The 17,716-nt window shown below is 30.8% G+C and overlaps 1 protein-coding gene across 1 annotated transcript in view; it reads left to right on the top strand.

Moving 5' to 3' along the window:
- Positions 1–16,475, top strand: part of LOC107455606 (zinc finger protein GLIS3) — a gene marked incomplete at its 5' end in the record, with an annotated part of 56,481 nt that extends 40,006 nt beyond the window's left edge. Inside the window, 7 exon segments of the mRNA XM_016073231.4 lie at positions 1,562–1,723; positions 4,923–5,036; positions 6,811–6,982; positions 10,787–10,874; positions 12,241–12,377; positions 14,147–14,318; positions 16,280–16,475. Coding sequence (XP_015928717.1) covers positions 1,562–1,723; positions 4,923–5,036; positions 6,811–6,982; positions 10,787–10,874; positions 12,241–12,377; positions 14,147–14,318; positions 16,280–16,292 — 858 coding nt within the window. The 3' untranslated portion in view covers positions 16,293–16,475.
- Between the last annotated feature and the right edge of the window lie 1,241 nt (positions 16,476–17,716).

Here is a 17,716-nt window from a genome sequence, read left to right as displayed (position 1 = left end):
CGTATTGTTTATTGTATTAGAACACGTAAATGGGTTCTCTTGAGTTGTTGATAGGTTGTTGTAAGTAAATTTGAAATATTTTCTAAAATCTAACATTCGAGTATAATTAAATTTCAGTACTGATTATTCTAGTACGCCGGATGCAGTAAAGCCTTTTCCCGACTCGAAAATCTAAAGATACATCTTAGATCTCACACGGGGGAGAGANGTGACGTATGGGTGTGGCAGAAGTCGAATTCTTGGCCATAGATGGCGCCACTAAAAAACAAGAAACGCACACCATGCCTTAAATTTGTTCGGTTTCACCAAGCAGGCTTGCCCTGGTGGCAAGTCGCATTAGAAACAACAACTATAAATAATAATGTCCAATATCTTGCCCTGTTTCCGTTTAATATTTCTCATTTAAGAAGCAAAAAAAAAGGGGGGGGGGAAATAAATCTCCCTAAAAAAATTTTTTTTTTAAAAATTCGCTACAGTGAAAGACTAGCTATATTTGACTTGTTATGAACATACATTTTTTGTTTATTGTACTCAAGCATTTTGATAGTAACCTGGAAACCTGTCGTAATATAGGATTTCTCGTGATATGCTGATTATGCCTATTTTTTTTTTCAATTAAAATTTGTACTTTTACATTTAAATATGTTAATAAAAAAAACTTCCTTTTCACGCCATAAAAATTTGTACAGGGGTGAGAGGGGCTAATGGGAACATCTTGAATAATTTTTTTGGTTATTGATCAAATTGTTACTGTGAGATATCGTACATTGGCAACACTGGTGTATATTTTCCATGTGCAGTAGCATAAGTACATTGTGAGTACTTTTTTGCAGAAATCTGTGAAAGAAGATTTTTAAGGTGGAAAAGTAACTTTCACATTTTCTCTTCACTATTTTATTAACGCATTTTATTTTCTGAATATTTAGGGCATAATATATGTTATTATTAATATTGTTTTTTACGTATTCCAAATTAATTTTTGCTCAGTATAGTATCTATTAATCAGAATTAGGCATGAACATACGTATGTAGAAACATGGTGGTAGGGCTGGGGCTAGGGTGAACATGCTTTAAGTGACTTTTTCATTTATAAGTGTTGGCGACTTTAGTTCTTTTCGTTTTTTTTTTTTCATTTTTAAATTGTAACAAAAAAAAGCTTTGTTTAAAAAAATGGTAAAACTGAACAACTTATTAAGTTTATAAATAAGCAAAAAATTTTATTTTGAAAACAAGAATTACTGTTAAAAAAATACTTCACAAGTAAAAAATTATATTTAATAAGTTTTTCGATAAACTTGTAAGAAATGTCTATACTAGCCCCTCTCTGCCCTATTTTAAATTAAAACTCATACAAAATACTTTTGTTAAGACCACCATAAATGTTTATTATAAAGAGTATTAGAGCACATTGTATTGTATTATAATATAACGTATTGTTTATTGTATTAGAACACGTAAATGGGTTCTTTAGAGTTGTTAATAGGTTGTTGTAAGTAAATTTGTAATATTTTCTAAAATCTAACATTCGAGTATAATTAAATTTCAGTACTGATTATTCTAGTACGCCGGATGCAGTAAAGCCTTTTCCCGACTCGAAAATCTAAAGATACATCTTAGATCTCACACGGGGGAGAGACCGTATTCATGTACGTTCCCGGGATGTATCAAGACATTTAGCAATTCCTCAGATAGAACCAAACATCAAAAAACTCACCATGAAACAGTAAGTGCTAGAAAGGTCTTATATTAGTAAATTTATTATTTGTTCTTTTTTAAAAAAAAAAAACAATATTGACAAAATTTATGTATATCATTGGCTAAATGAATAATCCGGTTCTTTACAAACACCCATTGTCATTTTGTTACGAACCAGGCTGATTGGAAAAATCTGTAGCAGATTAAAATCAGCCTGAAAGTTTTTAGACTTATTGCAACGAACCCGAATACCTTTTTAGATCTATTAGAAAATATATCAGACTTATTTATTTCAGACACCTTGCAATGAGTCCAGAACAGGGGAAGCTCATTGTAAATAACCTTATCAAAGGTTTATTACAATAAGCTTTAACAGAATCAGTCTGACTAAAACTTGTTGCCCTTACAGCCTTGACTCCTAAGGAAAATATGACACATAACAGGGAGACTTCACTGAACAGCTTGTGGTAAAAAACAGAGTGGGACTGAAGGACATACTGGTTTGTCCCTTATTTAATGTAGCAATTCAAAAAGTAATTGAAGATTCAGGGATCAATGCCACTATTTTTAATAAATCTGTTCATATTTTGGCCTTTGCGGATGACAGTTGCTTAGTGGTCCGGACCACGGTGGCTCTTAAACAAGCTTTTACGATCTTGGAGCCAAATTCAATAATTAATGTGTTAGTAAATAAAAGTAAAACAAAATATTTGACGTGTTTACAAATTCAGAAAATTACTCATTTAGAAATTGAAGCTTAAGAATTGGAAAAGGTTAACAGTTTTCTTTATTAAGTATAAATTAAAAACAACAACAAACCCTGAAATATACAAAAAGAATTACACTCGCCAATAAATGTTTTTATGGTCTGAAGGAATTTCTAAAATCTGACTTTATTAAGCTGAGAACTAAACTGCTTGTTCACAAGAGTCTTGTAAGATCTATCTTTACATATATATGGCATCGACTTTGGAGACTATTTAGAGAAATAGTTTAAGAAGTATACTTGGAGGGGTTCAAGTAAATGGTTCATGGAGAAGAAGAAGTAATTTAGAACTTTACAATGTTTTAAAATAACTTGATGTTGTAATATTCATCAAAATCCAGTGTGTTAAATTGGCTGGCCAACTGGCAATAATGCATAGAAATCGATGTAAGAAAGTCTTTTAGATAAAGCCCTTAGGAAAAAGATAGACCTCCACTAAAATGGATCGACTGTGTTGATAATGACCTAAGCATTCTTAGGGTTCAGAACTGGAGAGTTATCGCCAGATCTAGAGATGCCTGGTGAAAACTTCTGGAGAAGGCCAGGGCTTACCCAGGGCTGTCAAATCACTGAAGAAGAAGCGGTTGAAAGATTCCTAAATGTTAATTTCATTTTTTTTGTTTATTTCGCCATGTCCTTGGAACTATTTACGGGAATCAAAAATTATTGCATGCAATTATAAAACTCATTTATTTAAAGATAATTCGATGTAAAAAAAACTATTTTTAATAATTATTTATTGCTTTTTATTATTTAATTTACTTATGGTAAAAAAAAAAATTTAAAGTGCAAGGTATACGAATTATTATATTACGTAAAACTTTTGTGGCACAATTTTAAAAGACAAGCTGCAAAATTTAAATGAAATCAGTCCAATAATTTTGGAAAAATGAAATTCTAAAGATGAGATTTTGTTTTTACTCGGCCGATTTGCTCAAATTTCGCTACTTACCACTTGAAACCACCACAATTTAATGCCAAATAAAATGTTCTAAACCTTACTATTCAAAATTTTTTCGACCATCAATAAATTATACACTAAAAACAATAAATAATATTGAAAAAATCAATTTTGGATAAAATTATCTTTAAATAAACAAGATTTAGAATTTTGTAGGAAAAAATTTGTGGTTATTGGATCCAATGGGTTAAGGGATTCAAATCCACTTTCCTGATTTTACTATCGTGAGCATATTTTCCAGTTTGCGGTTATCTCCGAATTGTGAGAGTCCAGAATCCGAATTCATTGAGTAAAAAAAGGTACAGTCTGAGATGTTTACATCGAATGCGGTTTCCGCACTTCAGATTACCGCCGAGAGAAAAAGGAAACCTGAATGGTGATTTTTTTGCGGAAAAATATTTTTCACCAATTGAGCCTCATATTACCCCGACGATAACGATTGGAGGTGCTGCAATCGCATTCGGTGTGAATTCTCCTAGGAAAATAACGTTTCAAAATTAAAAAAGAATCCATAACTTAAAATTTCGCCAGCTCAAATTATTTAGCAAATTTATGATTAGCTCCTTGAACCATTACAATTGAAAAATGTATGTTATTGTGTAACATATCATATATCATTAGATCAAAAGTTGTGTTGAGAACATTTAGGGTTCAGAACTGGAGAGTAATTGCCAGATCTAGAGATGCGCTTTTTTATTTTGTGCACTTTACAGTGAACCAAAAAAAAAAAAAAAAAAGCAGACAACCCTGAATAACTTTTGATCTAATGCTTGGATCTTTACGTTCTAGGAATCAATCTTAATGGTTCAGGGGGTGACCTCAAATATATTAATTAATTAGTGCAGACGATATTTTAAGTTTCGAAATCAGACACAAAACGTACTTTATCTGAATAAACATACCTTTTTCCATGGTTTCGGATTTCTGACCCCCCCCCCCAAAAAAAANCCCCCCCCCCCCAAAAAAAAGGAGGTAGCCGTAACCTTGGAAATATGGTCCTTATAGTTTGGTCAAGGAGAGATCCGAAGCTTGGACCCCTTAATGTTAATTTTACTTTTTGCGTATTTCGCCAGATCTCGAGACATTTTTATGCGAAAAACCATTTTTCACACAATTATAAAATCAGTTTATTCAAAAATAATTCGATATAAAAAGAAGAAATCGGTTGTATAGTTTTTGTGAAATTGAATTTCCGACTTTTTAGAACGTGAAGATCCGATCATAAGATCAAAAGTAATTCAGGTTGTTCCCTCTTTTTTTTTGTAGCGCACTTTACGTGTAAAATATCGTAGCCTATATCTATCATTTTAAAATTCAACGACTTTATAAAATATAGTTTCACTTGATGTTTACCAGCCAATTTTATGAATCTAATATTCTTTTAAATTGTAATGATCTATAGCTTTTCAGAGTATTCTCATAAAAGTATCAATGTTATTTTTTTCATGAAAATAAAAATAAAAAAATTATTCGAAGTTTCAGTTAAATATTCTTTTTCAGAAACCCTATGTATGCCAATTTGCAGGGTGTGGTAAGAGATATACAGATCCAAGTTCCCTGAGAAAGCATGTGAAAAAAAGTCATCCAGATAAAAAGGAACCAGACAGAAAAAAAGTAAATATCTTCACAAATTTTTATTATTTGAGCATTTTCAGCAACATTAAAATTACTGCTGCTTCCTAAAACAAATAAATAAATAAATAATTAATTAATATATTATGGTTGGCATGAATATCTTGATTATAATTTAGAGTATCTTTGTAATAGTCGATAAACAAAAGAATCATGCAATCTTCAAAACAAACAGAAAACGATTGTTTATATTACTTAAAAAATGAAGTGCCATTTACAATGGAACCAATTATTCAATTTTTAAAAAAGTTTAATTTTTAAAAAAACAATTTAAAAAAAACTATGTTTGTTGAGTGCCACATCACAAGTTACACATTTTAAAACATTTATTAGTTTACTAAATGAATCTCCAATTCACTGATAAGTCGATTCACGGATTCATTTTCTTTCTTCCCTCGTTCCATTCATATACTCGCTCTGACGGTCATTCCCTTATTCGTTCACATTATTTATTTTCAAAATGAATGATCGTCGTAATTACAGTTTGCCTACGGTAAGAACTCCCCTCGCTACAAAGTCTGAGGCCGTTTGTTGCTATGGAAACAAGAATGGCACATTTCAGGGAGCGTAGCCTCTCTTCACTCATGGGCAAACACAACCCAGCAAAAACAAATCTGTAGGTCCAGCACCACAAAACTGCTGGTTGCCAGCAGCTAAAGCGACAGGTCTGTGCCGGGTCTAAGTCACTTTCAACTGCACTAAAGTGAATGGCTGGCCTACCTTTGGCCAGTAGTATTCAACCCAGCATTCGTCGTCTAAAAAGCGTAGGGGGAGTGATTGCCAGACATTTTCCAGCAGAGGTTAGCTTCCAGAATTTTCAAACAGAGGACAGGTTAGTTTCCGGAACCAAAACCTTTCCTAAGCAATGACCCCACACCCCTACTTGAAATAGTTATATCTCGTTACCATAGTCACCGCTACTGATCCAGACGAATGGCTAGGGGAGTTCTTACTTTAGAAAAGCTATACAGAGGCCTTAGTGATTCGTTATTCAAAAATATATTCATTATTCAAAAATGTACAAAATGTAACTGTATAACACGTATTTAAAGCAACCCTGATTTGCATGTTCACAGTAGCGCTACTAGCGTTAAACTTATGTACCAAGCTCGAAATTTGAATTGACATAATCTTTTAGTTGTATAAAGAAGCCTAACAAATTTAGTTTATCTAGCACAACTCCTTCTTGGTGTTCGAATTTTTTTTCCGTCAAATAAATAATGTATCGATTAACAGTTATCTCTCAAGGAGTAAACTTTTGATAAGTTTAAAATTTTAACGAAAATAATGAAACATTTCGATTTAATACAAATTTTAAAAAACTGTGAAACTATTATTTGTATGCTATTGCTTGACAATATAATAAGTGTATTGTTTAGAACAGCTTAAGAATCCAAATCATTTTGTTAAAAAGGAAATTTCCTTTCAGAGGAATTGAGTTAAGTTATTCCTTAAAATTTTGTTAGAATTCCCTTGTCGTAAATCGTCAATTCTTATATATACAATTATAATATTTAAAAAAAAATATCTAATTTTATTTGAATAAATATTTAATTAAATAAAATTCCAGCTCAATAACCCGAATTGAAACTAAACGAGATAGTTCTATTTCCGTGTTTATTTTTCCTCGTCCACCTTTACCATGGTTAGGTGTTATGTCCTTCTCACTCGGCAGGGTAATTGAATTTTCACGCGATTTAAAACAGAGCATTTTACAATAGGATGATGATCCAAAGTATTTTCATTTTTATTTTAGATCAGAAGTACAGTTGAAGAACTTGATCCAAAAGATTTGGATGAATGTTTAGTAATACATTCTATTAAACCAGTGACTGTATATGACGCTTCACCACCAGAACGGACAGACAGTGGTTTAGGTAGATCTCCAAGGAGTTCTCAACCCGGTTCTTCCTCGGACCACTATCCGGGTATTCAAATTCATTTTTTTTTTAATTAAACTGAACTTATTAAAGATTCTTTTTTTTTGTCTTTGGATGCATCTAAAATAAAAATTTCTGTTTTGCAAAAAGATAGAGTTCATACAAATCTGAATGATTGGATCTTAAAGATTATTTAAGAAATAAGTGTTGTTAAAAAATATAATGAATGATTTTTACCGGATTCTTAGTTAACGCATAGCTGTCAAATTGTACGGATGTTTGGAAACATTTTACAAAGGTATTAGAAAGACAGTTTAAGAAGGAAGAATTTGCTAAAAATTAGGTCACTTCTCCATGATTTTGTTGCATAACTAATAGCTCTCATACAGGGATTGGACAAAGTAATGAAAACACTTCTATTCTAACACATTTTTTGAGCTTTCTCAAAAAATACCGAGAGAATCATTTTATAAATATTTAGGTTATGAGATTTCTAATACTTATCAATGAAATTTAAAGCTTTTAGAAGTTTGAGGGACAGACGATCAAACGGTAAATATTGTTTTTGATCACCTTATACCAAAACATGTAGCAATAAATTTGTAACTCGTAAAAATTTCTTAGGCTATTACATGCCATAATTGCGCAAAATTTCGTAAGCCTAGCTTAAATATTTATGGAGATATGGACATTTTTATAAGAAAAACTAATCCCTTAAACCTCCAAACTTCATTTATAAATATGAGAAATCGTATGATCTAGACTTCTAAATTTATAAAATATTTAAGTATTTCTTGAGAAATATGAAAAAATGAGTTAGTATAGAAGTGTTTCCATAATTTTGTCCATCCCCTGCTAGTATGTTTGTGCTAGTTGTTTACTAATATGTTTGTGTAATTGATTTGTTTTGATAGTTTTATTTTAAAAAAAAAAATATCATCTTTGGAAAAAGTGTGGTATGCCACTATATTGTTCTGAACTCATCAAATTAATTTGCTAAGAGTAATTGAAAAAGAGATAGTGTATCGAGCATAGGATAACTTAACACTCCTAATAGTTAGCTGCTCGTATCGAGCATGTGCATAATGGAATTAATAAAAATGGTTTACAGCAATAAATTGATAGCAAAAAGTGAATTGTTACAGTCAATTTGATTCTTGAAAAACAAAAATATGATTGTCTGCTCTAAAAGTGGTCGCAGCATCATATTAAATTTTAATGTGTGTAAAAAAAAATAATGTGCTAGCTCTCTACTTTAAACTGACAGACAAAGATTTTAATTTAATTTAAATCCAACAAAATATTTCATTTTTCGACATCTCTGTATTTTAAAAATAACATTGTTCGCATTTTTAAAACTGAATATAATTACTTTTGCTGTAGTTAACACACATTAAAATTCCAGGTCAGATCCAGGTAAATCTTTCCATCGATAAGTATATGCAAAATATAAAAGTTTTCCCACAACTATTAAAATTTCAATAGGGAGCTACGACAACGTATCAAGTTTACAGAACTTCCAACAATTTAACCCAATCGCACAAACTTTTTACTTGTGTACTTTTTTAAAAAAATATAAAAACTGGTACATAAATTGATTCGTTTTTCAAATTAATTTGGGGGAAACAAAGACAGTTGCGTACTAAAATACATTTATAATAACATAATTATATTTTTATATGAAAATATGCATATGAAATTCTAAAAGTACGCTTTTCAGAACGTACTTCTTGCATAACAGAAAGTGTTGATCAAACGCAACGTGGACAAAAAAATTTATTAATTAGTCTAGAATTTTTTTTCACTAAAAATGGAAACAACAGCTATACACCAAAGTTACCACGACGCCAAAACCCAGCCCAAAGATGTTTTTGGTGCTGTGAAACGCATGTTCTTTTACACTACTTGGTGCAAAGTAGCCGCCGCTAACCATCATGTTTGTTATATTTAGTTACTCTAAAATCTGCAATTACAGTAAGATTACGGTATGGTATTTTTACGAGACAATATAAAGTAAGTATCAGAAATTTAGGTTACATACATACACTAATTCTTAAAATAAAATGAGTTTGTAAATCAAACATAAGCATAGCGAAGAGAATATTGAGACAGATTGGAATTAGGCTTACCAGAGCAGTAGCAGATAGAAATTATACATAATGAAATTATTTTACACACTTTACAGAAACTTGAAAATTAAAATATAATTATTGCACATTACACAGATAAAACATATTTTTAATGGCGAACTTAAGATCCTGCAGATGAAAAGCACTATTGAAAACAACCGCAAACATTCGTCAACTCGTTATCGATTATAAACAGATTATTTACACATGTATTACAGATGAAATCAAAACAAGCCAAAATTGGAGTTTTCGAAATCGAAAACATAATTAACGTATGGTGTAAAGGCAAATGATGTCGGTGTAGAATTTTACATTTTCGGTGTTTCGAGCTTTCATAAATCCTTTAAATTGTATATGAACTCTCGATTTGGTGTGAAGAAAAGTGTTCCTTCACACAACTTCTAAGGTTGTTCAACCATTGAATTCGGAGAGATGATATTACAACACATATTTTACAGTGTATATACAGCAAATTTGGTGCGGTTTTGTTCAGAATTGCATATTTGTTTAAGGTACATACACATTTACATATAAGTACTCTTCTTTATTTTACATAGATTCGACAATTCATATTAAATTTACCCTACCTACTATTTGTCCTTACTATAAATTATAGCTGGAACTGCCTTTTTCATTAATTTTTTTGCTGTTTTTTTATAATCGAAAAATGCAATTTTTCCCCCGGCATCAAAAATTAGTTTTTATAACATTTTATAATTTACACTTTTTTATGCACATACAAGGTGATGAAAAATTATCAAACTTCAGCACGAAATAACATCTAAAAATATAAGATCATTAAGTATGACATGTAAATAAAACATAGATTTCATGCATGTAATTCTTCAAACGTTATTTCATAACTTGTTTTCTTGTATGCTTCCATTTTAACTCCATATTGCTCAAATGTCTTCATAATTTTGCTGTTGTTCTAATTGCTTTCTTATCTATATATAATGTATATATAGTTTCTGGGAGTGTTTGTGCTTTTTACGTGTTATTACACGTGTGTGTTCAATTTGTTCCAACGGATATAAAACTTCTTAAGTTTCCGTGTTATCTATAAGCAGCATAACTTAGTATTATTCTATTAAGATTACACACATGTTAAAATTTAGGGGCATTTTCTGCCCTCTAAGAGTTTTAAAGTTTCTGAGAACAATCACTGAAATTCGAGGACTGTTCGTTAAATTTGGGGACATTTGGTCACCTTAGTTAATGTACTATGAAATCGGCATAATTTATTTTTGTTCTAATTTTTTAGCCTCCACTTTAAAACTAATAATATTCTCTGTATTCTTACTCGTTCTCCATTATTTTTATTGAAAGTAATAAAAAATTACATAGTCACAAACAGCTGCTACTCATGTACTACTTATTTAAAATTCACAAGCAATAGCGTTACATTTATTTTTATACTTTTTAAATACAATATTTAACAAATAAAAATTTAACAGCTTGTAAGATATGTGAAAGAATTAAGGCAACGATTGAAAGTCACTCGGTTTATCATGCTATGACGAACATGAAATACACCAAACAAAAAAACTTGATAACTCTTTAATCTTTATTACACTTTAAGCCAATATTATTGTGATAAGTGATCTATAAATAATTTCCGTCATTTCGCACGTGTAAATGTTCTTTTTTTTTATTTATTCACTCATTCAACACACCAAGAAAAAATTATTTAACAAACAATAATTAATGGTATTTTTTGCAGGACTTGTTTATTCCAATGAAACCCATGGAACAAGTTCTCAAACATCCCCATCTAGTCAGCATAGCAGTCCACCAGGTCAAATTGACAGGTAATTTTATTTAATGAATTAGAATCTTAATTTTACAAAGGCCTTTCTATCAAGTACTGTAAAACCATGCGACAACCATCTATATCATAAAGGTTGCGACAAGCTTTTAAGGGAAGTAAGGCCCATTAAAAATATGAAGAATTTCAAGGAAACTCATAACCGGGCATCCCATCGTATGCCGCTAGGGGAGCTTTACTAATATGAACACATTGTTCGTGTGTCTTTAAACCGGTACTTTTATTAGTGTAAAATTGCAAAATTTCTTGCAAATATTTTTCTAATAAATACTATAGAAAATAGGCTCCGAAATAGCTGTTTTATCTTAATTTAATGATTTGGCGACCTTCTCAAGTCAGCCGCCAAATAATTAAATTACGATAAAAGAGCTATACTGAACCTATTTAAATTCAATTTTCGAGGATAACTATTAGAAAACATAAAATTAAGTTAATTCAGATAAATAAAAGTACTAGCAGCGTATGATGACTTTTCCAGTCACGCGTTACTATAAACAATTCTTTATCATTATAATGTTTCCTAGAAGTTAGTAGCAATATTTAAGCGGGATACCCAATGTGTGTATGTATGTAAGTATGTATATATATATATATAAATATAACACAATAACTAAACACAAAAAGGGGGGGGGGATGAGGAAAAAAAAATTAAAAGTTTCATTTACTGCGCATAAGCTGTAAGTATCTAGAATTTATAAAATAAGTTCAAAATTTAGATAAAACATGGAACAAATTATAGAAAAATTTAAAAAAATATTAAAATAAAATAACATAATTTTTTTTAAAAAATGCAATAAAAATCCGGGAGGAAAAAAGATATAACCTTTTCATCAGCTCCTCGACTTTGAATATAGCTATGGTAAAAAATTCGCCACTATAGTACATTTCTATCTTTTTCTATACCCCCACATGACTGTATAACGCGCTAAAACATTGTATCGTACAGTGTCGAAATGTTTTAATTAACCCATCTGTTAGAATAAATACTTCAGCTAATTTCCCAACTCTAGCATTTAGTTATATTTTACGTAACAAAAAATAATAAGTATTTTAATTCCTAAAAGTAAATTCTTTATTCCTGAAACAACTCTTGCCGCTGATTAGTTAATCCATAGTTTACATTAACTGACAATGAAAATCTTTTAGGTACTTAATTCCGAACACATTATAGTACTTTTATATGATCTGATAGTGTTTTAATTATTACTTAACAAAGCTTATTTATTTACTTTTACATTTTATTAAATGTTTGGAAATAGTTCGAACAATCTTATATTTATTTTCAGTTTATTCAATATTATAAATGGTTTAAATTCAAAATTTTTATAACCTATGTTATTTATTAACAGGGATAAATTACCTCCTAATAACAATAGTTTAAGAGTACCAATTCTTCCACCGATAGCACCATCTCCTGTTCAGCAACAACTAAGTTTTCCAAGTTTGAAATCACCGACGATGAGCATTTCGCCAAATTTTGCCAGAGGTATGGTATAATTTTATATTTCATGGCAATAAATTGTATGTGTGTGATTACAGTTCACAATTACTAAAAATTCAAATAAATAGTTTCAAAATTAACCCACTTATATATTATGAATTCCGCTTTCTTCAGGCTTAATATAAATCATTGTTAAAATGTAGGGAGTATGCACATTAGGGGTTAGAAAGTTATGTTTGAGCCAAAAAAAATCAAATTGATATCAAAGTTTGACGAATCACTCATAAGGAAATCAGGCTTAGAAACATCAAAATTAATTTCAAGTGCCTGATGAAACTTGAAGCTGTTTCTAATAGTAGTAGCTTAACACTTTTTTTCAGTTTCCTCCTTCAATCTAACTTATTTAAGTGTTTTCAACCTTACCTCAACAATAAAAATTCATCAGGTATTGATAACATTCGAGTTCGTTAAACCGAATGTGCTTTTTTTCCACTTCACTTGCTATATTTTAATAACCGTCGTTGAACAGCCGACCCAATATTTTTGGTTTAGGACTACTATTGTTCATCTCCGTAGTCTTGTAATTTTGAACCCGATCCAGGTGACATCCTGGATCAAGAGTTGTTGTGGTTGTAGTTCATTTACGACGCACTGGAGCTGCACAATGGGCTATTGGCGACGGTCTGGGAAACATTCCTGAGGATGATCCGAAGACATGCATCACAATTTTGATCCTCTGCAGAGGAGATGGCACTCCCGATTCGGTAGCCTGACGACCTGCAAGCGAAGTCGAGCACTTTACAGTAGTACAGTTTAACGAGGATCAATACCGCGCACCCTCGGTCCCTACGCAGACTGTTCAAGTGGTCACCCACCCGCACACTGACCCACCATCGATGCTTGACTTCGGTGATCTGCTTGGAACCGTGTCTTAACGATCAGTCACCCGCTTCGGAGTTCGCCGTACCCGATCATGAATTATAATTAAATTTAATTCAGCATCAATCAAATTTTGACGGAATTTGAGTAAAATATACAAGTTATATACAACGAAATATAAAAGATTTTCGAGACGAACTTTCCCCCTCCCCAAGCACCAGAAAAGGAGGGGTTTCCATGCTGTCATTACTGCGTTAAGGATAAACCAAAGTGTAACAACCTGTATATCAAATTAGGGTACTTTTTCTAGAAAGATTAAAATGTGCAGTAAATAAATAGGGGTTTTTGTTTAAGATTTTGCAGCTGTCCGCATCCGTTAAGAAGTAAGATTTAGGGGGGGGGAGTTTAGTACTACCATTGAATGCATATTTTAAAAACATTTCTCAAGTATTTTTAGATTTTTGATCTGGTGCATACTTCACGAGATATGTGATAGTTTCCACACGTTTTGGACAACCTGTAAACAATACAGTGCAGAACCCGTTATCCGGAAAACCAAAAAACCGGAACGAAATTCAATAAATTTTCCCGCCGTTTTTTTAAAAAAAATTTATTTTCCTCGTAAGATTTCAGGATTTTTCGTTCTTTTTAGAAAGATGTTTACCTTACCATCATTTTGGAAATAATCATTAGTGTATTACTTCATCGTTTTTTCTTCTTTTTAAGATTATTTCCAAATATTTTTTTAGTTGGGTTTAACAATAAAAAAAACGGTTTTTTGTAGCGATTCAGATAACCGGAAAAATCAGTTATCCGGAATAGCGATGGTCCCGATAATCGGTTCCCTACTGTACATATAATTATCAGTTTCATCTAATTTACCATCGTATTATATATTTAAATGACTATAGCCAGATGTTTGCTTCCTTTAACAGTTACACCGTCATCAGGATCTAATTTGTCCCGAAACTCTTCCAGTTTGTTACATAGACCGAGAATTGCGAATGAAGCTGTGTTTGGTAATATTCAAAACATGAACAGTTGTTCGAACAGCCCGAATCCTAGGATTCCAGAATCATACGCATCTTCAATGAGACAACAGAGCAGGTACGATAGACACAAAGCTTTGATTTTGTAATCTTATTGTTTACTTGATTTCAGATTCTGATTTTTTGCCAGATTTAAATTTCAAACCTTTATAATTACAAAAGTAAAATACAACCTGCCAAATTTAACACTTTTCGAAATACTAACCGAATTCAATTAGAATTTGAAAGAAAAGAAGCCTATATGATTTGAGTTCCCCGATAATGATGTAAGTGTGTTGATGAAAAAGATATTGTTCTAAATTTGAAGAAATTGAATCTTTTCAGGGTGTTAAACAAATTTACTTTAAATAAAAATAAACTAAGTAAAAAAAAAACACTTTCACAAAAAGTAATTGTTTATGAATGCAATAAAATATATTAAATAATGGATATCTTTAATTTCAAATGTAAATACAGTCAGGGTTGCCACAGAAAAAAATGAACAAAATAGTTGCTTCTGGTAACCTAAAGCATGGAAATAGTCGCCAAAAATTATGAAAATAGTTGCCTAAATAAGAACAAAAATTTTTCAATAGTATAAATAAAATTTTATTAAATGACTTCATTGTAATATACCATGATCCATTTAGTCAAGTTGACGGCCAATATGATAATTTTTAAATAAACGTTAGTGTTCTAGCACTAAATTTTTATATAAAAAAAATTAGTATATTTGCAGAACATTAAATACTTATAAACGTTAGAATTAATGCAAAAAAATAATTTTTTGTCAAAACAAAACATACTTTCTCTATTAATTTTCCCTTTCATCAATAATTGATTAAGAATATATATATTGAAAAAGCGATTGATAAATTCGAAATTCATGCATCATAGTAAGGTTTGGGTTCTTTAAAATCATGCTAAGTTTCGCAGCAACAACTGTTGAAAAGGCGATTGAGAAACAAAATAGATTCGCAATGGAAGATGGAATCTGTGCAAATTGAGCGCATTAAAAAAAGATGAATCAAATTTGCAATTCTATATTTTTTTTATTTTTTAGAAGAAGAAAAATTCATTATGTTCAAAGGTTACCGCGGGTCACAGGTTGTCAAAACAATTTATGCTTAAAGAACATTGCTAGGAGCACAGAAAAATCTCCCAATAGTCTCCTTTTCCTAAAAATAGTTGCTTTTATACCCTTTTCAGGCAAAAAAAATTACCCATAGTTGCAAATAGTCGCATTTTAGTCATCTGTAGCAACCCTGTACAGTAAACTTCTAATTAATTGTGGATGGCACAACAACGGCGGATAAACGATTTGCGTGTATAATCCGCGAATTGGTCAAAAAATGACACCCACCTACGTACGGTTTATGATGTTAAAACAACTGTTTTGATTAGGGTTTTTTTTTAAAAACAGCATTAACAAAAAATCTAAAAAAAATATAAGAAACTAATATGGATTATCTACAGCGCTGATCAAAATATCACAGGGCAGAATCCTGAACAGACAAAAACTTACGCAACAGTATTTTATCTCAAGTCAACAAATTACTTTAGGATTAGGACATAAAACCCTACAAACAAAATAAACTAGCAGCATTTAAAACACATTTACCATAGTATTTAGGGCACGCAAAATTAATCCTGTAAATATACTACAGGTAATCCATCAATTAATAATCTGGAGTCAGTAATTTTATTTTAGTTGTAAACCGAACCCTAGGCTTGCATTTAGAAATATATGGTTTTTAAAGCATTTATATTCTATTCATTGAACATCAAAGTTATTTGAAACATATGAACCAAGTCTAAAGACAGAGAGGTTTTACGAATGACATGATTTTATATAGGGTAAAAGTTATTGAAAAAATTTTCTTATTAATTTGACTTGCACTTTGTTTTTAAACAAAGTGCAAGTCAAATTAATAAGAAAATTTGTTTTTAAACAAATCAATTCTGAAAATGTACATTTTTAGGTTTATCAATGTAATAGTACTTTACCTGTTTTTAAATAAACAAATATATTTTTTTCAGAGACTGCTCTTGATGAACTTCCAGACAAGCCCTACCTAGTAAAACATTTTGTAGAAAAACCAATATGGGATCAAGATTTTCATGAAAAAAGTAGAACATCTGACTATTGTACATAACAAATAGAGAGCTTTGTACAGTTCACTTTTTTTTTTTAATTTAACATTTCGAAAATAAAAATATATATTAAATAAATAAATATAGCTTTAACTCTTTTAATTAACCATATTTTTAATCATCTTATTTCAAACTTAGTATGTCGTAAAATTCTACTAGATGATGCAAAGGGAAGGTTTTTTTTAAAAATTATATATACATAGCGTTAAACTTCCGACCCAATTCTGAGTTCATGACTATTAATGTTCTCGGTACCCTTGTATTCTGAACCTGATCTAAGAAAGAAGAACTCCTGGATCAAGCACTGGGACAAACTAGGTTTCATGGTAAAGATTTTAATGGAATTAACCCACACTTTTACATGCAGAGGAAAACCACACACACCCCACACAGTTAGCTTGAGAGAAAGAGGATTTTAACCCATGATCAGTTTACCACCGAAGATATGTAAACATGCCCTTATGTATAAAAAGTACAAAACGTTGCTTTCTATACATAAAGAATCTCTTAAATTATTTATCTTGTACTTGCTTTCATTAGAAATGTGATTGCTGAACCAATATATTATTTTGAAATTCCTAGAAACTTTATGGTTAGAAAGTCTTGCCTTCAAATGATACTGTTTTTTTTCTCAATGTGAAATTTTCTTTGTTGATATTTTTCTTCCTTATATAGAAGATTATTTCTGTTCAATTATTAAAATTAGCCGGGCTGGAAGTCCAAAGGCTAAGAATTAAGGACTGAATGGCCTTCAAATGTAAGGAGGCCGATTCTCCAATAGGAGCAATTTGTAATGTACGGTACAGACAAAGATTAAAAGATACACAATTAATTGTTGATAGTTTTAGTAACTTGATTTTAGCAACTTGAGCGAAGAAAGAAACATTTTTAAGCCAAGATATTTTTGTAAAAAAAAATTAAATAAAAATTTTTTCTTTTTTTTTTTTTTAAACTAAAAAGGGATGAAAATAGTCTAAATATGGAAAATTGTTAAGTAATAGCTAAATACGAGGATTCTCCCTCTAAAAACAGTAAAGTAAGATACAGTGATGAAGGGAGGGAAATGGGGAACATTTCACATATTAATCTAACATGGAACTTTTTCACGTCATCAAATCAAGGGTAATTGTAGCCAACAACGGAAATAGATTAAGGTAATTTCAAGGCAGTGAATAGTTCTCCTTATGAAATTAAGGGCAAATGCTGCCCAAGAGATGATTTTCCAGAGTTTGAATCACTTGAAGAAGAAGAAAGTTTTTCATTTGTTTTGAAAAATAAGATTTTTTTTATTTTATTTATTAAATGGATGTTGGTTGCTCAAAA

Source organism: Parasteatoda tepidariorum, chromosome 4 (genome assembly GCF_043381705.1).
Source record: "Parasteatoda tepidariorum isolate YZ-2023 chromosome 4, CAS_Ptep_4.0, whole genome shotgun sequence".
In the NCBI taxonomy this organism is placed as follows: Eukaryota; Metazoa; Arthropoda; class Arachnida; order Araneae; family Theridiidae; genus Parasteatoda; species Parasteatoda tepidariorum.
This window is presented reverse-complemented; position numbering and strand designations above follow the sequence as displayed.